The sequence below is a fragment of the Dermacentor andersoni genome, chromosome 6 (assembly GCF_023375885.2).
Source record: "Dermacentor andersoni chromosome 6, qqDerAnde1_hic_scaffold, whole genome shotgun sequence".
NCBI classification, from domain to species: domain Eukaryota; kingdom Metazoa; phylum Arthropoda; class Arachnida; order Ixodida; family Ixodidae; genus Dermacentor; species Dermacentor andersoni.
Genome location: NC_092819.1, coordinates 150,893,635 through 150,921,102, shown reverse-complemented (window position 1 = coordinate 150,921,102; position 27,468 = coordinate 150,893,635). Strand labels below are relative to the sequence as shown.

Here is a 27,468-nt window from a genome sequence, read left to right as displayed (position 1 = left end):
GGCCCAGATACTGGAGACGTTTCACGACGATGGCAATGCCGGTCACTTTGGTTTCCATATAAATGAGGTTCGAAAAGCTAATCGGGCCCCAGCCCCCCCCCCCCCCCCTTCCCGAAAGAATGAAAAGTTTCCGTCTATGGCCGCGCCTGAATTCTGTCATCGTGTCTGTAAAAATTTCAGTGCTCTAAGTGCCACTCCAGATTCGTTAAAACCACCCCTTCCATTACTTTCTCTGCACAGCTAGCAAGCGGGATCAAACGGTATGATGCCGCGTCCGAAGGCGACTTACCAACTTTGGGGAGCGGAATCAGGCGACTTTATTGACTCTCATTGCTGGGCAACCATGCCAGTCTGCTCGGAGCCGTTCTACAGGAGCTGGAGTGTTATTCGAACTCGTTCCCTAAGGTAACACAGAGCGCGGTATGCAATCCCATATGGTCCAGGCAGAGCGACGCCTGCATAAAGCAAGCACAGCTTCAAAATCGTAACGAGAAAAAAGCCGCCCCACGCAGGGATCACGCTAGAACAGTGAGTAGCGGGAGTGTACGTTGTAGTGGAACCTGCTTCACCGACTGTCCTTCTACAGAAGAATTATGCGAGTTCAGTCTCTCTGAATTGTAGATAGTCGGGGAATGAAAGAGGTGGAGCTGTCTTGGGCTTGCACGGAGCCCATGAACAGTTCTTCGTATAAGGTACAAAGGTTTTCTGGGACCCAGATACTATTTATTGTTTATTCATACATTTCCCCGCTTTGGCTTAAGGCGCCACAGCAGGGGGGTTACAAGCTTGAAAAAAAATGCGTCTTCATTCACATCGCACACTTGCTCAGACGTCAGTCGATTCCACTGAGCGATAGTTTTTACATAAAAAGAATTTGCAAAAAGGTTCGTCCTGGTATTCCCTAATTTTTTACTTGTGGTCCGTCCGTCCAGATATATAATTTGGCTGTTTTAAGTAATTTTCGCTATCAATTCCAGTTTTTATATAAATATTTGGCATAAAAGCTTTAACAGCAGTCTTTTTTTTCGGCGTGATGAAAGTGATTCCCAATTCAGATATTTTTTTTCCTTTCAGTGCTGCTATAGTTCCTACCGTATCTATCCAAGACGAACCTGGCTGCCCTGTTCTGCATATTTTCTAGTTAACTGATCAGACATCTTTGAGATGGGTCCCAAAGAGTACAGGCATATTCCAAGATAGGTTTTATACATGTTAGGTACGCCGTGCTTCTATGGTTAGAATTTGCACATCTTAAATTTCTCTGAATGTAATTTAATGCTGCTGCGGCTTTCAAAACCACATAATCCCCATGCGATTTCTAAGAGCAGTCGCCCAACAGCAGCATCCCTAAATATTTAGTCGATTTTTTTTACAGAAAGTATTGTTCATCATATGGTAAGGTGCATCAACTATTTTTTTCTTCCTAGTGAAACACACATGGACGCACTCATTCGTGTTTTGATTCATTTTCCACATGGAACACCATTCACGAATACGTTCAAGATCGGCCTGTAGTTCTAGGACGTTGCATTCATTCTTAATTTTTCTATATAGTATACAGTCACCTGCAAAGAGGCGTCTATTAGAGCTGATGCCTAAATGAATGTCATTAATAATAACAAGAAATAGAGGCCCCAGCACAGGCCCCTGCGGGACGCCTCACGTCACCTCTAGATAGTCGGACTTCTTACAGTTCAAGGAAGCACACTGGCAGCGCTGTGACAAGTAGTTCTCAATCAGTTGAAGAACTCTTGAATCTGTATCAATAAGTCGAAGTTTTGCAAGAAGCAGAGAATAGGAAACAGTGTCAAATGCTTTGCTGAAGTCTAAAAAAATGCCGTCGATATGCCCTCCCAAATCAGTGGCTGATGCTAGGTCGTTGTAGAAATCAAGAAGCTGTGTCGTACATGAAAATCCCTTGCGATAACCATGCTGACGGTTCGTTAGCAAGCCGTTGTCCATTAGGTGTTTCATTATAGCCTTGTATATTATGTGCGCTATAATTTTGAACGAAATTGATGCAAGTGAAATAGGCCCATAATTATTCCCGTCCTTTCTTGAACCTCCGTTATGAATCCAAACTACGTTTGCTACTTTCGAGTCCTATGGTAACTGACCAGTAGATGATTTTTGAAATATTAGATAAATGTAAAGTGAAACTGGGCGAGCACACTGTTTTAAAATTCTTGGAGAAATACCATCGGGGCCATTAGACTTAATTTCATCAGGAATCCTAAGTAGAGCTTCAATGCCGCTAACGCTAAGTTCGAGTGGTTGCATAAGAGGAGCGCTGCTATTAGACAGTTCTGGGCTACGTGCAGAATTAGAAAGAAAAGCTTATTGAAAGTAACTGTTTATGTACGTCGCTTTTTCTACATCGTCAGAAAGAGTGCGTTCATTGCTAATAATTTCATTTATCCCAACAGAATCAGACCCACTTCCCTTCAAGTACTGCCAGAAAGGTTTAGGGTTTATTCTCATTTTGTTATTAAGTCGTTCGAAATATTGTTCTTTCGCATTTTTCAACAATTTTTTGTAAGCGTGCCTTAATTCCTGGAGACTTTCAAGATGAACGTGTTATTTCGTTTTTTTTTTATCTTTGAAAGACCCGCCTTCTTTTTTTAGTTAGTCTCAAGATACGGAAGGTGATCCGTGGTTTTTTAGGTTCTTTAAGCCTAGTCGAATCAATACTTGGTATGAACTCCCCTGTAAGTTCAAGCAACCTATTTCGAAATATGATCCACAAGTAATCTACATCGTGTTCCTCAACTAAGTATTCAAAAACAGGCAAATAGTCAAATATTTTATCAGAAATTGAGGAATAGTCAACTTTATCAAAGAATACCCTTCTGCTAGTGCGCTTTCTTGTACGCCGAGTTTTCGTTTTAATACCTGCAACGACAACCTGGTTATAATTCAAGGAAGGATATAAACATTTTAAACTAAATTAGGCGAGTTACAAAACAGAAGATGCAGGGTATGAATAAGTCTAGTGGCCTCCAGAACATACTTCATCAGGCCAAAACTTTCAACCATGTTTTTCATTCCTACAATATTACGGCTTGCATATAAGATCTCACATGTACCATTTTCCCATTTCAAGTTTGTAAATTAAAATTACCCACTGGTCAAATGGTTCGATCAGACGCCTCCGAAACGATATCGCACAACGTCTCCAAAACACGGAAATCTGTACTAGGTGGTCGATAAAGCGCCCAAGTGATAAAAGAAAAATTGTTAGCCAATGTGATTGCGCGCCAGACTGACTCGACTGCGTCATGACTGATGTTCAGCATCGCAAACGAAAGGGACGAGTGAACTAACAAGAAAAGACCACCGCCAATACTTGGCCTATCATTGCGACAAGCAGTATAGTTGTTGGGGAACACCTCGTTGTCATTGATGGAACACATAAGCTATTCGATCCTGTCTATCACTTAGGTATCCGCCTAGCACTTGGTGCCTTTCGTACGAGCCCCGTCGAAAGTCTATATGCAGAATCGGATCAGTGGCCGCTGGATTATCAACGTACATATCTGGGAGTCACCTATGCAATAAGAACCATGTCACTAAAACAACATCCATGCAAAGCACTCATAAGTGATCACTCCACAAATCAGTTGTACTTAAACAGACCTTCACACGCCCCGCCGTTCCCGTTGGCAGTAAAGTCTGTTGCGGAAAAACTTGCGATAATTTTCACAGATCTGCAGGAAAGTGACTATGCTGAAGCCATCCCACCTTGGGAGCAATGTCCTGTCACTTGTGACTTGTCCTTTAGAGAGCTTAAGAAAAAGAGTTGTCCAAGTGCCCTCATCCAGCAACATTTCACGGCTCTTGAAGACAAGTACAGATCTACTGCATTTTTCACGGATGCTTCAAAGTCTGCAAATTCGGTATCATGTGCAGCCCACGGCCCAAACTTCTCCAACACTGAAACCTTGCATAAAAATAGCAGCGTCTTTACAGCGGAAGCGTACGGTATTCTGATCACTATTGAGTATATAGTACAGCACAAGATAGAAAAGTCTATAGTATACACAGATTCCTTAAGCGTTGTCACAGCTCTGTCCTGTGGCAAAGCAAGCCGAAACCCTGTAATTAACCAGCTCCTTAAACAGACCCACGTAGGGCATAAACAAAACCTTAGTCTTGTTGTATGCTGGGTGCCAGGCCACTCTGGAATCGCAGGCAATGAAATGGCGGACAAAAATGCTGGAGACGCGGCTCATCGGGATACAATTGATGTAAGCTGGGTACCTGGTGTAGATATGAAACCTGCGGTACGACAGGCGCTCCATAATCATTGGCAAGCGGAGTGGGACAAGGAAGTTGAAAATAGGCTGCACCTGCTTAAACCGCAATTAACCAAACCTCTCCCACTGAAGCTTGATAGACACACCGAAGTCACCCTGGCACGACAAATACCTCTTTACTGCAACTAACCCACCGACGTGCATAGGCTGCGGTGCGAACTTAACCGTCCTACATGTCCTCATTCAAGGTCCCCGACTTCACCGAGAGCGAGTAGCTCATTTTAAGGAACTCTACACACACCATATACCACCCCATCCCTCGATGTTCTTATCAGAGGATGCACTTTTTAATTTTAAGAGTGCTTAATTATCTTGCTCAAGCTAACTTTCTAGATATCATCTCATTCCATCCTAACCATCAGATTGTGCCTCACAGGTGAGGTACAATCTGATGCACAAAAAATGTCTGAGCTCTCTTTCACTTCTTGCGTGAGCAAGAATTGTAAAGCAAGGGACTCGGTCAATCCGCAATAATTTACCATGTGTGCCTATAACCAATGCATTTAAGACTTTATATTTATCTTCATCATTATTTTAGAATTTATTCACTAGTATTTATATATTTGTCTTACGTGTAGGCCTCTATACAGCCTCTATTTTAAGTCATAGCACTAAACCCACAATTTTACTAAACGAAAACCCATGTCCTGGCGCTCTTTGGCCTTAGATGCCCTTGCGCCAATAAACTTCAATCATTATCATCGTTATCATCGATGGATGGGTTGAGCCAAGAGTCAGTACCAAACACTATACCTGCCTTCAATGACACAACCAATCCAGCACACTCATCTCTTTTGTTTATTATACTTCGGCAATTTACCACTACAACAATTACCTCCTGATGAGGACAATGATCACTGCTGTGTCAATGTTTAGACAAGGCAACAACTTCTTCCTTCTCATCGTCCCATGCAAATGCTTTGCCATTGATGATCAGCTTATCAGCTTTTAGCTTAACCTGTGTTTTTTTATCCGCCTTCTTTACTTTCACGTATTCCCAGAGCTCCTTTTGCAATGCTCGAGTCCCAAAAGAGAAGTTCTGTTCCACATACTGCGAACCCTTAAACTTACTTGCATTTTTCAGAATGGCCTCCTTTTCCTTATCCGATGAAAAGTTTACAATAATGAATCTTTTGTTCCGTTCATTAAAACGGCCAACCCAGTGTGCCCTTTCAATTGACTTCACTTCAATTCCCAAATTGGTAGAGCAGATGTCCTGAATCAAGGTTTCGGACTGTTCCAAAGTTCCAGGCCGATCGTTGTCATCTATCCCATGAAACACTAGGTTTAACCTACGGCTTCTATTCTCCAGGTCTACATTTTTCTTTTGTAGAACTTTTACTTGATGAGTTAGATCCTTAATTACGGTTGCTTGCTCTTGTACCAATTTCAATACGTTGCCTATCTGTCCTGGCTTGTGTCAAGCTTGCTGTTTATTTCAGCCATCTTAGCATCATTGTTAGTTATCCTGGTGTCACTGTCGTCCAGCTTAGTCATGATAGTATCCTGTACCTTCTTCAAGTAATACATTTCGCCTTTATCACAAGGCCCAGGATTGAGCTCTATGCCTCCAGAAAGTAGCAAGAGCAGAGAAAGGTATAGCATTCGGCGTACAAAAAAAACGAAAACGTTTCTTATAAAGTCTGGTGCACACTCGCGCTGTACACGCCGCACATGCCTTTGTGGGAGGAGCTGGCAATGCTGTAACTGTTTAAGAAATTTCAGTTACACGAACAGCACAAACCTGCAGAAACAACAGTGGCTTGAGCTGCATGTCGGCAAGCGTGCGGACTCTAAATCCCAGGCAGTCAAGGTGCCACGCAGTTATATACGCCAGCCCCGGGTCACGTAATCCACAGCACTTGTAGATACTGTCCATGGCGTCATCCTCCACGAGCCTATTCAAGCGAGCATCGCCGTGTTCGTCATCCAGCGACGAATCTGCGTCGGTTGTCCACATGTGGCATGATGGATCCAAAAATCGACCGGTGATTCACGGATAAATTGTACTCCCACCAAGCGCTTGATGCGAAGTCGCCGTCCAAGAAGCAGCGAAAACCTGCAGAAAGAACAGTGGTTTGAGCTTCATGTAGGCAAGCGTGCTGGCTACAAATCCAGTCGCAGAACGACACCCATCTTTGTGACGCCAGCTTATTCATACGACACTGTTTTTTCTTCTATGTCCGACTGGCCAATCTCAAATCATGAATGAGCTTTGTGTGCCTCCATCTTGGTTCCTTTCAGTGGCGAATTGCATGAAGTTTTTCTAGCTCGATGTCGAAGTCGCCGTGTGCGGAGCTCGTCAAAATCGAATGTGTAGCGACCGGTAAGACAACTTTTATTGCGCCCACTAGGCTGGGTGGTAAGTCGTCTCGACAGCAGTCTTCCCGGATTGATTTAAATTTCGGGCAGTCAATGCATTGGACGGCTTCGGAGAACTTTGAGCCAGTCAGCACCTCAGATAAGTTTTTTAAGATAAGATAAGGTAAAATATTTGAGCACATTGGACATAATTTAGCAACCCTATTTTCTATTACCATTTTATTTAAGCCAGGTTCATTTGCGGGCAGAGCTGCTGGAGGGTCCACTTGCGCTGTCTGTTTCATTTCAGTTGGGAAGATCATCGCGCACAAACACCCTTAATACACGTGTGCGACTATATTGCGACAATGGGAGATACGATTCTATGGACTTTGTACTCTTCGAGTGCGGACGTAAGTACCTCTCCCAGGAAAGCATCGAATAGAAACAGTGCAGCGTTGGCTGTACCCCAAATGTACACAATGTTGTCGTGCATTGAGCTCGCGGAAGGTTGCACGTCCGCAGCTCTTCTGGCCTTTCGCAATGAGCATGAAAAACGGTGCACTTGGCCACTTCGGTTCAACAGCTCAGCCAAAGCATGTTTTCGAGGGCGAGCGAACTCTCCGTATCTGCACGTAAAGCGAGAAACGGCATGCTTCGGCACACTGGCAATGACGCATTGTCGACCGTTCAATTTGCCTGAAAAGCACAAAACCTGGCAGTGCGCAAATATTTCAGATGGTCAGTAGAATGGTTCGCTGGTTAGTCGGATCCAATCGAATAGGTAATTAGTTAGATACGACTAACCATCCGACAAGGATGGATAGTTAGTAGTAGGATTATTTGTTCGATGGTACGCATAGACACTTATCCGTGGCATTATTTGCTCAAGAAATCGTTAGCTTCTTTAGTAGCTCATGCCATATGTTGATTACCTGTGTCTTTTTTTTTTTCAAGTGTCGACAGTTATGTTGGAGACGCACGAACAATACAGTGTGTCGCCCTAAAGACAACGGTGGAATGCAGGATCCGTCAGAAGAAAGCTCTTACGCCAATGCGTTCCGCGCACTTTGTATTGTTCCACGCTCAAGGTAGTGCGAAGTGGGTTCCGCGCTACGCACTACCTTCAGAATACGGTGGTTAAAGTACACCGGTGCTTATCACACACGCATACCTTCGCGTCATGACATATGCGAGCTAGGAACATGCACAAACAAGAAGCAGGACAACGTGCCGTAGCGCACTTCGACGGCAACCCGTGCTAGCGCGGCGGAGGGCTCAGTATTTTAACGAAGAGGCGTTTAGAAGTGGCTCTAGGCGTTATGTTAATGGATAGAGTAGAATGCACGCTAGGTGCGCAACGATCGGCCGTCGAAACGCTTAAATCAATGAAAGACGGGGCAGTGACTCTAACAATTTAGAGGCAGTGCTTAACTTGACAAATGAACAAGCCGATTGGTAAGTTTTAGCGGTGGCGATGAGGTAACGTGTCCGCCTGCGACATTGAGGTCCAGGATTCGATTCACCGTCGCGACGTGCTTTTTTCGTCGTGATTTCGTTCTTTTCTTTTCTTGCTCTATTCATTTTTTCAGCGGTGTCTGTGATCTGGCGGAAACACTTTGGCCGCTCAGATCTGAAAGTGATAACAGCGAGTAACGGATCCTCACGGCCGCTCGATAGCCGTATCTAATACGCATTTTGTTCTGCTGTTTTTGCATGTGTTCTCTAGGGCGTGTAAGAACAACGTAAGAAGATTACTTAAAAGCGTGACACAGCGGTTCGATACGTCTGACAGTTCGGAAACAGTTGTGGCGCACTGTTTCGTGTCCTCTCGCTTTCGCAGATGTAAGTGGCGAAAAACTGCCACACGCGAAAAAAAGAAAACAAACAGAACGACAAAAAATTAGCGAATTGTTATCCGAACCAAGTACACAACGTAGCAATCGTACATTTAGCCGCAACGTTACCAAAGTGACACCGACTGGCGAGAGTTTCTGTGCTCGTAATATTAACCACTGATAGCAAACTTTTCAGGTTCCTGTTGCAAGAGGTTTGCAGATTTCGGCGCTTCTAAAAACTGATTCTACTGCGCTACGTTATGTATAACATATCGAATATAAACAATTTTTCGTTCAATATTAATAGCAATATCACGTTCGAACAATAGCATGTTTCGTTGGAAAAGCGAGCCATCAGCCTCGTTGTCTCCGAATACCATAGAAGTTAGTTACTGCATTCGTATTTCTGGTGACGTTTACACCCTCACCACCGCCCCCCCCCCCCCCCCACAAGAACCTATATATATATATATATATATATATATACAGCCTTCACTATTTTAAGTAACCGAAGCAGCGTCAAAGTTGAAGTTTGTATATTCTGCTGAAACTGTCAGAAATGCTTTGAAAAGCATGCCGAACCACGACGTCTTATACGACGATGTAACTTATACGACGCTGTAAATAATTCAAGCAGTTTCGCGAAGAATACTCTAGAAGCAACTGGTTTGAGCGATGAAGCAATCGGTACGACAAGGGTCACTCGCACTTGTTCGTGAACGAAAACTGAACGGACTTGGAAGAGCGGTGAGCGGAGCTAAGTGAGCGGAGAAGAGCTGTGCTTCTCCGCTTTCATTAACAATTCGCTCAAATTGTGGATTGTAGTTTCAACTTCGACACCTTCGCAGCTGTAAAGTGCTACGACACGATCGGATTTGCACTATTCACATAGCGGAACTGTAGCGAAATGTAATTGCAGCATTGCTCTATTTAAGATATAAGCACATGCCATAGTATCGCGTCGAGGGGCACCGAAGCAAATGCGATATTCTTGCAGTGAAGGCGACCATCAACGCTATGCAAGCAGATGCGGCAGTTGATGTGGCAATGACGATCACGCCGATTGGCGCGGTTGAACTTGTGAAAGTCTTGTGAACTTAGGAAATGTTTATTTTGCCCTATATAAGTGCTCGTTCTGCACATTTCGTGCCTTCATCCAATGTTGTGACACGAGGTAAGCAACAGTAGCTCTCGGATAAAGCTCCACCGGACGAAATCAGCCGAAAAATGTAAAGTACTCGCAGGCGTCGTTTTGTATTTAGAAGTTATATGGAAATTGAGTGTAGCGCCGAAACGTGCGCAAGTGGTGAAAGGGCAATGTTACCGAAAAAGGCAATTGACTTTTACGATCATGCCGTAGAAAATACCTGGCTCAACCCACACAATACCGTACATAAAATATGACGAAAACATCTGATTTTGAAGCATTGCCCCATTTCCATGCCTGATTTTCTGCTCTTTAGGAGCACAAATACAAGGGCGAGTACAAGTGTTTGACACAACTTGGCATCAGCCGACGCGATGGTACGCCATATACATAGAGCTGGCCAACACAGACTCGCATCCAGACCATGCAAGACGCTCGCAGAATGCCTTCTGCTCGCACTGAAGACAAATGCGTGGTTTAAAAGCCTCTCTTCAGTCGTGCAGTAGACGGAATTTTCTAGTTACAAGTTTCTGGTTTCTCAGCTCCTCGACGTTATCTTTTGCGCGTTCTGCCAGCGCAAGCAACACACTCCAGTGTGTTGGCATTCGCTCATCGCGCTTCCTACAAGCGTGAGTACCGAAAGAAGGTATATGTTGCTGGGGGCGGGGGGGGGGGGGTGCACTAAAATGTCGCCAACTTTGCTCCGTGAGATTCAGTCAGCCCGGAAGTAACCCAGGCTAAAGTGACCGCACCATAGTGGCAGACATGTGTCTGGTATGTTCCGTGCCCTAAGAGTACCCCAAGAAGGCAGCGAATAAGTTAAAATAAAGTTGGCGCCTATAGAAAGTGTCGCGAACGTGTCCCAGTACGATTCAATACTCACAAAGCTAACTCAACAAAACGGCTGAGCTGTTTTTCGCTAACTGCGCCACAATGCTCGGTGCCGGTCCCTAAGCCTAAATTGCTTGAAAGGCAGTGCAGACTTTCAAACAAAATTTCTCCCCTTGCAGAGGTCCAATAGCGCAGGTGTGCCGTGTCGAAGTGCAGCAGGAATGCAAAAAATTTTGAGGATGCTTAAGCTTCGCCTATTATAGTGGACCGCGATAACATTGAAAGATCACTGACTCCTTTTCCCGCTTCCCGGAAACTGCAGCGCATGTAACTGTAATATTCACCGAGAAACGCTCGCGGTTAACGCTATGCACGAAGGCGAGCTTTCTGGCAGAAACGCGGCTTCTTGCGTGGGCCGATCTGCTGTTATTGTCTCGTACCTTTAATACTTCAGCGTGAGAAGATCTAACATAAAAATTATGCGCTGTCGGTGTTTTCCTTTTTTTATTGTAACATTTATTTCTAGGCTGTCATTCTCAAATTTTCGAGGAATAACTTTGTAAAGAATGAAAGATAAGGTATCAGCAGCTTTCGAGATAGAAGAATGGTTGGGTATGCGTGGTTCGGAATGGTTTATCGCGAAAAGATGGCCGACGCGGGATGCCGACTCCAGATTTTCTGCGGCATATGTAACAGAGAAAGGCGGGCTAGTTGGTGCTCGATATTTGAATGCACGTTTTAAGCGTGTTTACCGCAGGTATTCAGAGACCTGGATTGGGAAGAATTGGGGATAGAAGTTAATGGAGAATACCTTGGTAACTTGCGATTCGCTGATGATATTGCCTTGCTTAGTAACTCAGGGGACCAATCGCAATGCATGCTCACTGACCTGAGAGGCAAAACAGAAAAGTAGGTCTAAAATTAATCTGCAGAAAACTACAGTAATGTTTAACAGTCTCGGAAGTGAACAGCAATTTACAATAGGTAGCGAGGCACTGGAAGTGGTAAGGGAATACATCTACTTAGGGCAGGTATTAACCGCGGATCCGGATCATGAGACTGAAATAATCAGAAGAATGAGGGTGCGTTTGGCAGGCATTCTCAGATCATGAACAGCAGGTTGCCATTATCCCTCAAGAGAAAAGTGTATAACAGGTGTGTCTTACCTGTACTCACGTACGGGGCAGAAACCTGGAGGCTTACGAAAAGGGTTCTACTTAAATTGAGGACAACGTAACGAGCTACGGAAAGAAGAATGATGGCTGTAACGATAAGGGATAAGAAAAGGGCAGATTGGGTGAGGGAACAAACGCGAGTTAATGACATCTTAGTTGAAATCAAGAAAAAGAAATGGGGATGGGTAAGACACGTAATGAAGAGGTATGATAACCGATGATCATTAAGGGTTACGGACTGGATTCGAAGGGAAGGGAAACGTAGCAGGGGGCGGCCGAAAGTTAGATGGGCGCATGAGATTAAGAAGTTTGCAGGGACAACATGGCCCCAATTAGCACATGACCAGGGTAGTTGAAGTATGGGAGAGGCCTTTTCTTTGCAGTGGGCGTAGCCAGGCTGATGATGCTGATGATGATTATTATGAGTATTTGAATGCACAATGTAACCGCGCAAACGACAACGGACGAAGGTGTTTAAACATCAACGGTGTTTAAGCATCAGACTGCAGGAGCACCGCGCAGGGGTAGAAGGATTGGCGGGGGGTGGAAAACTGGCTGACCATTGTCGCCATTGTCGTAATTGCATGTCTAGGTTCGCGACACAAAAGTCTTGAAGGCGTTTGAGTCACAACTGAGCCGAGAAACCTATGAAGCATATTGTATAAAAATGCAATCTGCCAGCTGCGTAAGCACCTCTTCAGTGTCGTTGAGCCAAAGAGTCAAATTATTTACTTAGAAATTTGTGCGACTCACGCCCGCATGCCAATTTCGAGTGATGGTTGTCCGATTATCATGAAGTGTGATTGATACATTTACAAATGTTATGGCTTTCCTGTAGTGAATCTGAGTTGAAGTTCCGCGCTTGTCCAATGTGTTTGTTTCTTCGTTCGTTGCCGTTTGCGCGGTTACATTATGCATTGAAATTTCTGCGACAGTGGGCCCTTAACGCTATCACATTAATATACGCCGATATCAAAAGAGAGCAGAGTTGCATCAAAAAAAGACAAACGGGCGGCCGAACAGCCTAATGCTCACGTGTGCTCACTCAGTTCCGTGGCGTGTCGCGGCGCATGGCGCGTGCATCTGACGTGCCATTGGTTTGTCGCTAGCTAAGTCAAGAAAATTAAGTCGAAAAGTAGTGTTGCGTATAGCTGAACTTATTAGTTTTTTGCTAGAAATAGATAAAAACAACTAAAGCATTGTCTCTTAACTTCATTTGACACTCTTTTTGCGATGCTCATGTGATTCTAACGGCTGATGTCAATACTAGCGTGACGTATTTCTCGTTGCCTGTTTTCGCTGAGTGTCCCTTCCTGTCGAATTCCTTGCTCTATGCAGGCACGCTTCACCACAACACACACATAAGTGCCGGCGCGAGGGAAGCACGTATTTAGCTCTAACGTGAAACTAGGAAAAGCCAGCGAGAAACGACGGACGCGCTTCCATAAAACCACTACGGTATTCGTCGTAAAATAGTGCTCGAGAGAGATGTCGGACGTACTTTTACCTACTCCTTTCATTAAGGGCCCCATGTCAAAGAAAATTCGGCGTTCGGGACAACGCGCAGCCGGAAAATTCGGATGCGGGTTATCAGCATGGCAGACCATTCTCGACAGGAAAGTAACGAGCGCATTGTTTTCAAGAAAGGAAACGCAAGCAAGGAAGACGACGATTATTGTTGTGTGGCAAATATACACCCCAAAAGGTGAAACTGTTTTGAGATTCTAGGTTCTTATAATTACGGCACTTGCGAAATCATTCTGAACCATGCAAACCTAATCACGCGTACCCAACCACGCAGACCCTCCGTGAAGAGCAAAGAAGTTACTGAACTCATTAAATTTCTGCTTGTAAAATACGTCTACAAAATCATAAAGTACGACTCGCACAGAACCTACAGGCGTGATATCGTCAGATTGTAATTTGAATGCACGAGAAAACATAATTATGTTACGTGAAAACTGAAAGAAGCCCCCTTTTCCAGCGTTTCTACCATTGATAGAGCGGCCACGGCGTCCGCGATTTGCCTGCGCCGGCGTGCGCAAATCTCGAAGGCCACGGAGGGGCGCGCCCGTTTCCGCGGAACACCTTCAGGTGGTACGCGAGGGGCCGCGTTTCTACCAGAAAGCTCGCCTTCGTGCATAGCGTTCGCAACCAGCGTTTCCCGGTAAACTTTACGGTTACGTAAGCTGCAGTTTCCTGGAAGCGCGAGAAGTAGTCCGGGATCTTTGAATGCTATCGCACTCCACTCTTAAAGGCGAAGCTTAAGCATCCTCCAAGCTTTTATTTTACACCGAAATGTTGCTTGTAACGAGGTTTTTCGTTATCTTTTCTATGAGTACTCATTTTGGCTATCTCTTGTTTGTGAGGCCCAGTGTAATAAAATAATAATAATAATAAAGCAAGCACGCTCTGGCTGTTAGATATCGATTCCATGTACGCATGGAGACAATACGCTTTGCTAGTAAATGCCATTGGCGTAGCGCATCTAAGACGAGACGATGGGACACAGAAATACGCAAACAGTGTGTTTCTGTGTCCCTTCGTCTCTTCTTAGATGCGTCACGTCAACGGCATTTCATATGACGCGCCAACAAGACCAGCGCGCAACCTTATTCGACGCTTTGACCAAACCGTATACATACGTGAGCAATATGTACACGCCTGCTCCATGCGTGTTGCTGGTAACTACAATGAAAAGAAGGGAATGGTATTCGCGAATTATGTCAACTATGTGACGATTCACGAAAAGTGCAGAGAAAAATAAACCAATCTCGCAGTCAACCTCCCCCCCCCCCCCTCCCTAAAGATAACTCACCTGGCCAGAACATTTTACGTTGGTGTTTTTCACATACTTAATCCAGCCTGCACGATAAGTCAGCGCATCGAGCGAAACGACAGGGCTCTGAGCACGCCTACGAAACAGTAACCAGTGAGCGACTGACAGCGTGCGCTTTAAACGAACGCATTCGGTATTTGTTTATCTGTTCATTTACTAGAGACGCACGAATGTCGTTTGCCCGCAAAAAGTGCCCAGTGCTTTGTCCTGCCCATCGCAAGCTGCAGAAATAAACCATTGTAATTGCTTCTATTATATGCGCTACAGACGGCCTTGCGTGAAATAATTTAGGCAGTTCTTAAAATTTATGCAGTCAAGGTAATTCTTGAGGCCATGTACGTATTGCGAAGCCGAACATCAGGGTTATCGCCACCCCATCACTACAAAATTTTGTAGAACTAAAATAACCCCGGCAAAACTGTAAGAAAATGCGTTCTTTGGAAGTGCGCTAGGTGCGAACAATTTTGTGGGAGGGCGAACCGTCGCCTATGCAGATGCAGCTTGATGCGAGAGAAGTAATTTAAAACGAGGCTGCCCGGTCATGCCCACAATCCATATCTTTAAGGGGCTAGAAAATTAAAATTAAATTCTGGGGTATTGCGTGCCAAAACCACGAGCTTATATTGAGGCGCGCCGTAGTAGGAACTCCGGATTAATTTTGACCGCCTGTGGTTGTTTAGTGTGCTCCCAATGCATGGTGCACAGGCGAACTTGCACTTCGCCCCCATCGAAATTACGGCCGGGATTCGACCCCGCGTCCTCGGGCTTAGTAGCGCTGCACCTCAGCGAATACGCCACCACGGTGGAATTTAAGGGGCTAGGCTATAGTCGCAGTTTATTGTACGCATTTATGTTGATGTAAAATATCCGAAACACTCTAAATGTGATAAAGGCAGCAAAGGAACTTAAGTAGGCTGAGTCATGTTGGCTACCTTCCCTGCGAGTACTGATTAGAAATTGATCTTACTTGTAATCATCAGCGAAGTGTCGAATTTGAAATAGTTTACTAATAAAGCAACAGCCATTCGATTGCCCTCCTCTTTTACACAAATGGCATGGCGCCGACCGCCTTGGACGTCGCACGCGAACGTCCAAGGTCGTCCACTGAATGTATTATTACTAAGATAAAGTGAAGTAGGAGTAAAGCGTGAAAGAATAAGAACACTGTTCAGTTTGGGCAATCATAGCGACCATATCTCACGGATTTCAAGCCTTCCTCTCTTGTAACAAAAAAGCACATTTCCTAAAGGCTACTTTTCTTTGCATCTCGTGTTCATCAGCCAACTCCGTCACCGCTCTTCACACGCAGGTCAAGAGCTCCGACGTAGTGCGGGCGTACATCAGCCGCATACAGGAAGTGCAGCCTCTCCTGAACGCGGTGATCGAAGACGCCTACGAAGACGCCCTGCGCAAGGCCGAGGAGGTCGACAGGCTCGTGGCCTCCGGCAGCCGTACCGTGCAGCAGATGGAGCAGGAAGAGCCGCTCCTGGGAGTGCCCATCACCACCAAGAATTGCGTTGCCGTCAAAGGTCTGCTTGTTACGATAAGATAAGGTTACTGTGGCCGATACCATCGAACTTGGGGGGGCATAGCGCAAGTCTACAGCAGTCTTAATAAAGGTCCTACGTGTTTCGAGTTTTTTTCAACCGCGATAAGTAAAATACAGGGGAAGTCACTCAGGATGTGCATATGCGATATATTTACAGTTTTTTTTTTAATGTGTAATGCCTCTTTTGGTCAAAGAAGTGTCAGACCTCTCATGGATAATATTTATTTGGCTAAGGTTAAAACTGGGAATTTTAATGCCTCAATACAAACACTTGCAAGAAACCTTTCTAGCGGCCGGTTTGGTCCAATTTTGTCGCTTATGTGCAGAAACAATGTTGCCCTTAAACATCGCACCAAAGATATATTCAGTGTATTACTCATTTTTTTTAAAAAAAGCATAGTTTGATCCGCAGGATGATATACAGAGATTTGGAGCTAGTCCGTGCACACGCCTAGATTATGGCTGTTCGGTCACAATTTCAACATTAAACAGCGCGTTAAGTCGCCTGAACGTCGTTCTTGTGCCGTCTAACGGATTTTGGGGTTCTTATACAAACTTTTTAGGCGATAATTTTCGGCTGCTAAATTGTTCTGACAATAACCAGTGCCAGTTAGCGTTGAACTTCTCATGTTCCGCAGTTTAGTTATCTAAATAAATTTAGCTTTAAAGAGCATACTTACAAATATTACCTATGGTGGATCATGTCTACATAAACCCAACAGACAATGAAGCCAACGAAAACATCGTGGAAATTAACTGTGGTTGAAATCGGGATGTAGAAAGTAATGAAGAAAAAGGAAATGAAAGCGGACAAAAAGATAACTTGTCGCCGGTTCTGGGCTGTTAAATTGTTGTGCTACGGAATATCCGCTCACCATGGCTCTGTGTGGCGCTGTCTAACACCCATAGGGCCAGATCTAGTAAAAGAAATACCCAAGTTAGTGGACGAATTGATAGCCGTCGCCGTAGTACAATTGGTAGTGCAATGCACGCGTAATGCAAAGCTTGAGGCTTCGGCTCCTACCGGCTACAAGTTATCTATTCATCCACTTTCATTTCCCTTTTATTGATCCTTTTCTGCGTTTCAATTTCAACCAGTTATTTTCAGATGCTTTCGTTGGCTTTATTGTCTGTTGACTATATGTGATAATGATTAACAAAACCGAGCCCCTCGGTTCCCCTTCTCATCTACAGTGAATGCTGCTTAGCAAATGCTACTTTAGCGATACGCACGCTCGAAATCCTGCGAATTTATTTTGATGTGCAAATAGCTTCATAAATGAATATAGCTGATAACACGAACCGCCTGTCTGTTCTAACGAAATGCTGCGTGGCTACTATGGAACAGAATCAAACAACAAATAAGAGCAGCAATGTGCCTTCTAAATGAATATCTTCAAAGTCGTTTGAGCTTCCGTGTGCTACGTATGATTCCGACGGCGATTCATAAATTGTCTACACAAGATATCGTACTAGTAATCTTGCTGTGCGATATGGAATAACCTACGAGACAATGTTCGCAGCGGAGGACGCTGCGCACGCGTTTGCCTACCCTCAGTACTTACGTAGTCCGGCTCTGTGATACGGCGTGGATCGTTGTGCACACGGACACTACCGTAAATTGTCGTAAGATTGTATAGCTGTACCTGCCGGCATCTTAAACAGCTTCTCCTCTTGTGTGCATATTGAATGTAATGAGTACTCATCGAGTTTGTCGACATGCTCCGTGTTTACGAATAATAGGATGCGTCTGATCAGTTTGTCTCAAACCAAGTATGCCGTGCATTGCCATGGGTGGGCTTGCAGTGCGCTTTTTGTCTCACATATTCACACATATTCCAATCCTACTTAACGTAAGAAAATTTTATTATTAGAAACTGTTCACACATGCATATTAGACAGAGTATTCCAAATAATCGCTTAGGAAAATAATGATTTCATAGACAAAAGGTAGAGGCTGGCTACAATTTGTGTCTGTACGGCATGCTACATGGGTACGCGAGAGGGAGATATAACACATTATACACGCGAAAGCAAAATAGAATTGAAGTGCCTTTTACTGATAGCTGTTGCCTCTTTAGAGCTGTAAGCATGTGGTGAAGTGATGGTGAGGTCGTCATCGTGCTCAATGCCCATGTCAAATGGCAAAAAAAAAGGCCAGCTAGAACCGCTAGCAATGGCTCACCGCTGGAGCGAGTGATGCACAGGTTCGCTCTGGATGCTTTTCTGGCAACGATTGGGAGCTTCACCGCCTACGAGCTTTGTGCCATAGTACAACAATGAAGCAAAGGGTTCCTAACAAGTTACGCAATACGTATACTCTACGTCAATACGAAATGGGATGTATACGTAATTTGTTTAGGCAGTGATTGTTGCAAGCTTGTGTGACAATGTATTTTACTGCCATTTTCTGTGTGGTTCCCGTGCTGAACAATCCTGCACACGGGCCTCATTTTCTTGACAAACAAGCTCGGGAAGTGACACCTTGTAACGTATTTGTGCTTTGTTTTTCGTATTGACGCATCGTTTTCATATGTTTGCCGTCGCATGTGGGAACATGGTTCACAGGAAATAGACAGCGCATGTTAAAGGCCAACCTATGTTGAATGAGCGAAACGATTCACGACGATAGCATGTACGCCTGCCTACTGCCAACTATCTGAGGTTTAAATTTGCAGGAATGCGGTACGACGTCGGCTCTGCTTTCAGCAAGGGACGCCGAGCTAACCAGGATGCAGTCGTGGTTTCCAGACTTCGTGCGGCTGGAGCAATTCTGGTGGCGATGACCAACGTTCCGGAGCAGCTGCTCTGGTGCGAATGCGAGAACACGCTTGACGGAGCCACTCGTAACCCGTACGATACGCGTCGCGTGCCCGGAGGAAGCAGCGGTGAGCACGAGTTTTACTGCGCTCAAACTACCTTGATGCGGTGACGGAACTGCGCTATGAGATGTTTGTATGTACTTAGGCGATCTCACATGCATACCGTGCAGGCATTAATAATGAGGATATCGTATCAGCCTTGCAATGTTCAAGATTGTTTATTACAGCGAAGCTATATATGGCTAGGGTTCCGTGCAATTTTGTTCTCCCTGAACAGAAACTATCATCATCAACGGCTTATACACCCCCGCAAGCATCCGTGCTCCCGTAAGCAAGCAAAAAAATGCAATGGCTCATAGCCCCGTAAGGCAGAGGCAACAAGCACTCAGCAAAATGAAGCAAACATTGCCTAAATTATTTTTAACATGCATAACAGCATGTCGAAAACCGTCATCGTCAATGGCTCATACCCCGGTATGCAAGCAAAAATGCAATGATTCATAGTCCCGTAAGGTTCATGGCTACTCACTTTGCGTGCCCTAGCTGCGATGACACTACCCCTGTTGTCGCTTTCAATGATTTCAATGTGGATATCTCGGTACCGAAAAGGGGGCGGGTTACGCGTTCCGTGTTGCAGACATATCCCTTGCGATGCTACACCTATCCGGCCCAACCGACCACCCAGGGGCGTACGTGCATCTATTTGTCATTATAAAAGAATGTGATTGCAGTTTCGAGTGAGATCATGACCACCGATAAAGACATTAAATGAGTGTGCCTACCTTTCGTCAGGATGACCACCCCTCAAGACAATAAATGAATGCCTACCTTTGTTCAAAATTATGTCACCTCCGTGTCATGTGCTAACAGCTACGATGGTCAACCACCTTTACAGAGGGGAATGGCTCAAGATTTTTTATTTTATTGCCGGGGTAGCTATATGGACACTCATGCCGAATTTCCGGCGGCATCGTCGCCGTCGGTGTCACCATGATGTTCCGTAGAAAGCCGAAGTGTAATAACATCGCAGCAGCATGCCGCATGCCGTATGTGCGGGTGAAAGCTTGCAAGAATGAGCCCAGAAGGCTGGTGCTTGATGCGGCGATGTCTTCTCGTGCTCGCAATGAAGGAAGGCGGGGAGGATGCGCGCCGCATTCACACGTGCGCAAAAGTAGAAGCGGGAAGATGTGTGCGCGCTAGGAGGCGGGAGGGGACATGTTAGTGCGCACACTGAACAACACGGATACATAAGAATAGGATGGGCAACTTATAGTTAATCGCGTCTAAAAACTGGTCCAGTGGCTAAAAAACACGTGTCTCCTGATGAAGATTTTGCATCATCAGTGGTTCAAGGGGAAAAAAGTGCATTTGAAAGAGTTCATAGGAGCGAAAGAAAAAAAGCATCAAGTTCACAGAAATTCCTTGTTGTAGATGACCTATTAGGTGTAAGATATTTTGTGTGAGACAGACAAGACCCGCTGCCTATACATTATTGATTCAACAGCGCGGTGTGAGAAAGAGGTGTATCTTATCAAAGGCATTGTTAAGGATGGGGAAAAATCAGAGACACAGCAGCAATAAATTGTACTTCTTTCTTTTGTGCTGTCTAAATGTTTTTCGATATCAGACTGCTTGTGGGGACAGCAAACAGCTGCTTATCCACGAATGAGGTCAATTAATGACTTATTCAGCAGTAGCTTAGTATCCTGAAAATGTGATTTTAGTATGCGACGGAGATATCTGATTTTTCTAGTGCTTTGATACTAACAGCAATATGTTCTGAACAGGGAAAATTATTGATGAGGATCACGCCAAGACAACAGGGTCTAAAGATGGAGCAATAAAACTGTGGTCAAAGACGAATTCAGGAGAGCTTCTAGTGAACGACAATAAAGCAGTTTTGCAAAAGTTAATGCTAATCTTCCATTTCATGGCATCTGTACAAAATGAGGCAGCTGAGTGACGCAATCGTTGATGGCCTTGATGTGGCTTGATTACATAAGTTGCGCACTCATGGGTATGTAAACGGATATGGTAATAATTGTTGCAGGGAAAATGTGTACAGTATAACAAAAAGAGCAACGTTTTAGAGTGTAAAAGATATTGGCAAGACTACTGAACGTTGCGTGAAAAATAAATAACAATACTAAGGCCTGAGACTCTAAGCCTGCTCAAGTGTTTTCTGACAATAATATAACGTTACCTTCGGTGAAAATTACTCACAAGATTATTAAGCCCGCCTCATATCGATTTTCACACACACTCAGCGAAGCGCCATATATATATTGCAACTGAAATAAGTTTCTCATAGCCGCCTCTTTATGCTTAAAACAGTATGTTAGGCATTTACAGAGAAAATACGATAAAAGCAGTTCTACTGCTTTTACTTTGTTAGCTACTTTGTTAACTTCTTTATTTTCTGGCTTTCCCCGCAGGGGCGTCTGCGTCAGCAGGCGTTTGGTGTGTTGCGACACCACGTACCCGAGCACACGAGGGTTGGACCCTCCCGCGTCTAACCGTGTGCGGCTTAGCCGTGTCCGGGGAAAGTTGGATCCTGGGGTTTGAGCCAATGCCGGGTGTTTGGACCTTTAAGGCCCCCCGGCGGAAGCAACGCACCTCTTTGACCTCTGCTTCACGTAGACGGCACCCCCGGATTGACCCACCCGGGGGAAATCGGTAGTTGCCTTTTCCTGTCTTTCTATCTCCCTCCAGCCTTCGTCTTTCTCTCACTTTTCATCTTTCCTGTCTTCTCCTAGCTTCCGCTTACTTCCAATTTTTCCAGGCAGCGAGGGTTAACCTTGTGTGAATAGCCAACCTAGGTTATCTCATATTTGGTTATAGTGATAACGTACTGCTGGCGTTTGCAGGTCCTGTTCTTCAGTCCCTGTAGCGTCCCCTTGCAGGGCTCCACGGTGGGTGGCTGGCATTATTGCCGAAAATTACATGATTCTATGGCAAGCTCTTTCCCTCCCCTCCAAGATCGCCCTCAAAAAAGAGGGCGCACCGATGATGTATTTCAGTTTTTTGGACGACAAAGACCCAACTTCCCACGATTTCACGTCATTCATTCGGAAAAGTCAGATAAACAAGTACGCACAATCTCCCCATTTCTAGTTTCGAAATCTTTAACTGAGGCTCTTGGTCCAGGTTACAAGGCATCAAGGATGACAAGTGGAGATCTCCTTTTGGAGCTCCGTGATCTGAAACAATACGAAAAGTTACCCAATCTGGTGTCTTTTGGGGACTTTCAAGTGACAGTGACTCCGCACCGCACTATGAACACTACACGCGGCGTTGCCTCAGATGATGACCTACTTCAGCTGACAGAGGCAGAGCTCATAGAGGGCTTCAATGAGCAAAATGTTGTTAATATGAAAAGAATAAAGATGAGGCGCGATGGTAAAGAAATTGAGACCAAACACCTAATTCTCACCTTCAACTCAAGTGCCCTGCCCGAATCAATCGAGGCCGGGTACATCAAGCTCCGTGTTAGGCCGTACGGGCCAAATCCGCTCCGATGTTTCAAATGTCAGCGCTTCGGCCACAGTTCGCAGAGCTGCCGGGGCCGCCAAACATGTGCGAAATGCAGTGCCCACGAACACACCACTGAAGCTTGTGCAAACGCTCTCCACTGTATAAATTGTGATGGGGAGCACGCCGCGTACTCGCGGTCGTGCCCATCCTGGAAAAAAGAAAAGGAAATTGTTGCAATCAAAGTCAAGGAAAACATAAGTTTCAAGGAGGCACGCAGGCGGGTTTCATACCTGCCCAAGAAAACCTTTGCCGATGTGACGCGTCAGGGGGCAGCGTCACAACGGCATCCGCCGGCTGTCTGACCCACAAGCAGTGAGTCGGCAGTTACTCCGTCTGCCCCACGGTGATTGCAGCTAGCGCTGCTCCACCAACCGAGCAGAAGGGACCTTCGACCCCGAAGGTGGGCGCAGCCGAGGCTGCCCCAACCTCCCCGGCCCCTTCCAGCGCTGGCAACGGCAGGCGCAGCCAAATCCCTCAGGGAGCCCCATCGGCCTCCGGGCTGGTGGGCGCAGGGGTCTTGCCCTCCGAGGCGGGATCCTCCCTGGTAACTCCTCGCTCGCAAGAGCACGTGTCCGGCGCCTCACAAGAGGCAATGGCCACTACGCCTATCCTCAAGGCGCCCCAAGCGCCAAAGGGGCGGCGAGGTTCTCTCGAACGCTCCAAAAAGGGCCACATCCCCGTTACAGGGCCTGGAAAGAGCTCTCTAAACTAAGGCATCACTTCCATTTCCGTAAACACAGCACCAATTTACTTTAAATATGGATACACAATTATTCAACGGAGCGTCAGAGGTCTTCTTAGAAACCTTGATGACGTACAAGAACCCATCCGCAAACACAATCCGAACGTGCTGTGTTTACAGCAAACACACCTAAAACCAAAATACACAAACTTTCTTCGAGAGTATGTTACTTTTCGGAAAGATCGCGATGTTGCCATTGTTATTCAGTAAGGCATAGCGTGTCAACGTTTGCAGCTTCAAACGCCCCTTGAAGCAGTGGCGGTTCGTGCTGTTCTCCTAAACAAACTTATCACTGTCTGCTCGCTCTACATACCCCCACATTACAAATTAACTAAACATGAATTTCAGTCCTTCATAGATGAATTTCCAGAACCTTACGTTGTCCTTGGGGATTTCAATGCGCACAACGGCCTGTGGGGCGACTCGTATAGATGCGCGAGGTCGTCTTGTTGAACAATTTCTTTTCTCTTCTGGTGCGTGTCTGCTGAATAAGAAGGCACCCACACATTATTCTCTCGCAAACAGAACATTTTCTTCAATTGACCTCAGCCTAGTTTCCCCGTGTATACTGCCTGAACTCGAATGGGAAGTTATCAACAATCCTTACGGAAGTGACCACTTTCCCTTACTGCTAAGATTACCTAAAGAAAACGAATATCTCATCACAGGCTCCTAGGTGGAAGATTGATACAGCTGACTGGGAGAAATTCCGAACTCTCCCTAGTATCTCATGGGCTGACATGTCTTCGTTAGAAATTGATGCTGCTGTGGAGTATTTTACAGCCTTCATAATAGATGCCGCATCTAAATGCATGTCGGAAGTAAATGGCTTGGCGTGTAAACGGCGTGTCCCGTGGTGGAACGACGAATGTAGGATCGCTCGAAAGAAACAGAACAAAGCAAGGGGGTTGCTACGCGCTTCTCCCACTGCGGAGAATCTTGTTAACCTTAAGAAAGCAAAGTCCCAAGGCAGAAGAACGCGCCGACAGGCCAGAAGAGAGTTGGCAAAAGTTTTTATCGGGCATCAACTCGTATACAGATGAGGCCAAAGTATGGAACAGGGTTAATAGAATAAGAGGGCGGCAAACATATTCACTCCCTTTGGTAAACACAGAAGGCGATACCCTGCAAGCTCAGGCAGACTCACTTGGGGAGCACTTTGAGCGCGTGTCGAGCTCAATCCACTATACCCAATCCTTCTTTAAACTTAAAGGAATAGAAGAACGTAAGCCAATCTTGCGAAAATCCAGACAGAATCATCCGTATAACCAGCCTTTCAGTATTGCCGAGTTGGGAGCTGCATTGAACACATGCAAAAGCACTGCACCGGGACCTGACTAAGTCATGTATGACATGATCAGAAACTTACATACTGACACACAACTTACACTTCTCACCCTTTCCAACACTATTTGGGCTGCGGGATACCTCCCATCCACATGGAAAGAAGCGATTGTGGTCCCTGTTCTTAAGCAGGGTAAAGACCCTTCCTTGGCGGCAAGTTACCGCCCGTAGCTCTTACAAATTGTCTCTGTAAGCTTTTCGAAAAAATGGTTAATAGCAGACTCATACATTTCCTTGAACTCACCAATATGCTCGATCCCACTCAGTGTGGCTTCAGAGAAGGACGATCGACAGCCGATCATCTTGTGCGCATTGAAGGAAATATCCGCGATGCATTTGTTCATAAACAGTTTTTCCTATCAATACTCCTCGACATGGAGAAGGCGTATGACACAGCATGGCGTTACGGGATCCTGCGAGACTTGTCGGGAATGGGCATCCGTGGAAATATGCTGAACACTATTGAAAGCTATTTGTCAAATCGTACCTTCCGAGTAAAAGTCGGTAATGCACTGTCACGTCCTTTTACGCAGGAAACTGGTGTACCCCAGGGAGGCGTGCTCAGCTGCACTTTTTTTATCGTTAAGATGAACACACTACGTGCTTCACTGCCACCGGCCATTTTTTATTCCGTATATGTAGACGATATACAAATAGGCTTCAAATCCTGCAACCTCACAGTATGCGAGAGACAGGTACAGCAGGGCTTGAACAAGGTTTCCAAGTGGGCAGACGAAAACGGATTTAAAATCAACCCCCACAAAAGCTCTTGTGTTCATTTTACTAGAAAGACAGGCCTGGTTCCAGATGTGTTCAACTGTGTGGACGTCAAATACCTATCAACAAAGAACACAAATTTCTAGGTATTATACCAGACTGCAAGCTTACTTTTATACAGCACATTAAATATCTTAAAGAAAAATGTCTAAGGACAATCAACTTACTTAAAATTCTATCCCACTCAACATGGGGTAGCGACAGAAAGTGTCTGATGAATGTTTATTCGATCACGATTGGACTATGGTTCCGTCGTATATAACTCTGCCGCTCCGAGCGCACTAAAGATCCTAGATTCTGTCCACCATCTAGGTATCCGCTTAGCCACTGGCGCTTTCAGAACAAGCCCGAATGAAAGCTTATACGCAGAATCAAATGAATGGTCGCTCCATCTACAGAGAACTTACATCAGCCTTACATATTTCCTGAAAACACATTCCAATCATCAACATCCATGTTTTAACACTGTTAACGATATGACATGTACTACACTTTTCCATAACCGTCCCTCTGTAAGACAGCCTTTCTCGCTTCGTGTGAGGGAGCTTAGTGATGAAATGCGTGTCCCACTCCTCGAGCTTCGCCTAATGCATCCAACCAAGCTGTTACCACCTTGGGAGTGGCAGCTGATAGAATGTGACATATCCTTTTTGGAAGTAACAAAACACGCACCATAGATAGAAATCCGAATGCATTTTCTAGAACTCCAGCACAAGCACACCTGCGCAGAGTTCTACAAAGCTTCGAAGTCGAATGCCGGAGTGTCTTATGCTGCCTTCGGCCCATCCTTCTCAGAATCTGGTGTACTGCATCCGGAAGCAAGTCTCTTCACGGCCGAGGCCTACGCACTACTGTCTTCTGTAAATCATATAAGAAAATCAAAACTTCAAAAATCAGCGATATATACAGACTCCCTAAGCGTCGTGAAGGCCTTGATGTCACCCTATAGACACAAAAATCCAGTATTTCATCAACTCTACACCGTCTTCTGTAAAGCGTACATACCTAACCGGCATATCATTATATGCTGGGTGCCTGGCCATAGGAGCATCGAGGGCAACGTTCTGGCGGACGAGATGGCCACGTCTATCGCATCGCAAGCCGTTAACCTACCGCTGAGGTGCCTGTCACAGATCTGAGGCTTTTCTTGCGAAGGAGGCTGCGGCACCACTGCCAACGCATGTGGGACGCTGAAACGGATAATAAGCTCCACCTAATAAAGCCACAGTTAGGACTCTGGCCCTCTACTACAAAATCGCGCCGAACAGATGTCCTATTCTGTCGTCTCAGACTAGGACACACATTTGGCACACATAATTTTCTACTTACTGGAAGAGAGCCACCAACCTGTGGTAGATGCGGGGAGAGGCTGACCGTACTCCACGTCCTCCTGGAGTCTCGGGAAGCCGAATCTGAGAGCAAGAGACATTTTCCTTTAGCATACCGGCAGCACATTCCTCTTCATCCTGCAATGTTTGTCGGTCCAGAACCGCTTTTTAATACAGACACAGTCCTAGGTATCCTCAGAGATGTGGTCTTACATGTAATTAGTCACATACATTCGTAGCGCTTCCTCTCTTTAGACGATGCCGCTGGGGTAGTTGTACTGTATAGCACCTTCCTCCAGGCCCTTGTGTTTCAAGGGCTCTGGTGAGGCAGTTGTGCTGTAGTTAATTTTTACATCTTACATGTTTCTTATATCATATCATTCTCCCACATTGCAGTGTAAGGCTCACAGTACTCGTCATTAGACATCGCCATAATCTTATAGCACGTAGATTTTACGCACTTTACAGCGACTATTTTAGGCTCCTTTACAGCCAAGTCACATCTTCTTCACAGAACTCATCATTCCACCACGAAATCACTAACACTGTCTTGGCGCTCTTTGGCCATACCTGGCCCTTGCGCCAGTAAAAACCACACATTAATTCATATTTTCCGGCTTTGTGAAATGAGGCATGCGATTTCTGACTCATCTCGCATAGGCTGGTTATTTACGAAGTCGAAGTAGCTGTTTGTCATTTACGCACAAGTGCCAGACAATCTATGCTAATGTCACAGGTCTCGTTCTGCGGAATTTGGCTTCGAACTCCCCGTCTTGGATAAATGCAACAGTTTTCTGACTTTTGATTACTACAATGTTGTTCTGTGCGCTTGGGAATTAACACCAGTCGTGTGGCGTTATAAGCGTCACTGCATGGCTTGGATAAAGCAGTCAAGAAGCGTTTCGTATGCGCGCGAAGGCGTCTT

General features: G+C 45.4%; 1 protein-coding gene across 1 annotated transcript in view; it reads left to right on the top strand.

Moving 5' to 3' along the window:
- The window catches only part of LOC126523498 (fatty-acid amide hydrolase 2-A-like), an 84,741-nt gene that overhangs the window by 34,564 nt on the left and 22,709 nt on the right, over window positions 1–27,468 (top strand). The window contains exons 2-3 of the mRNA XM_050172103.3: window positions 15,757–15,976; window positions 18,675–18,884. Coding sequence (XP_050028060.2) covers window positions 15,757–15,976; window positions 18,675–18,884 — 430 coding nt within the window. The remainder of the gene's footprint in view (window positions 1–15,756; window positions 15,977–18,674; window positions 18,885–27,468) is intronic.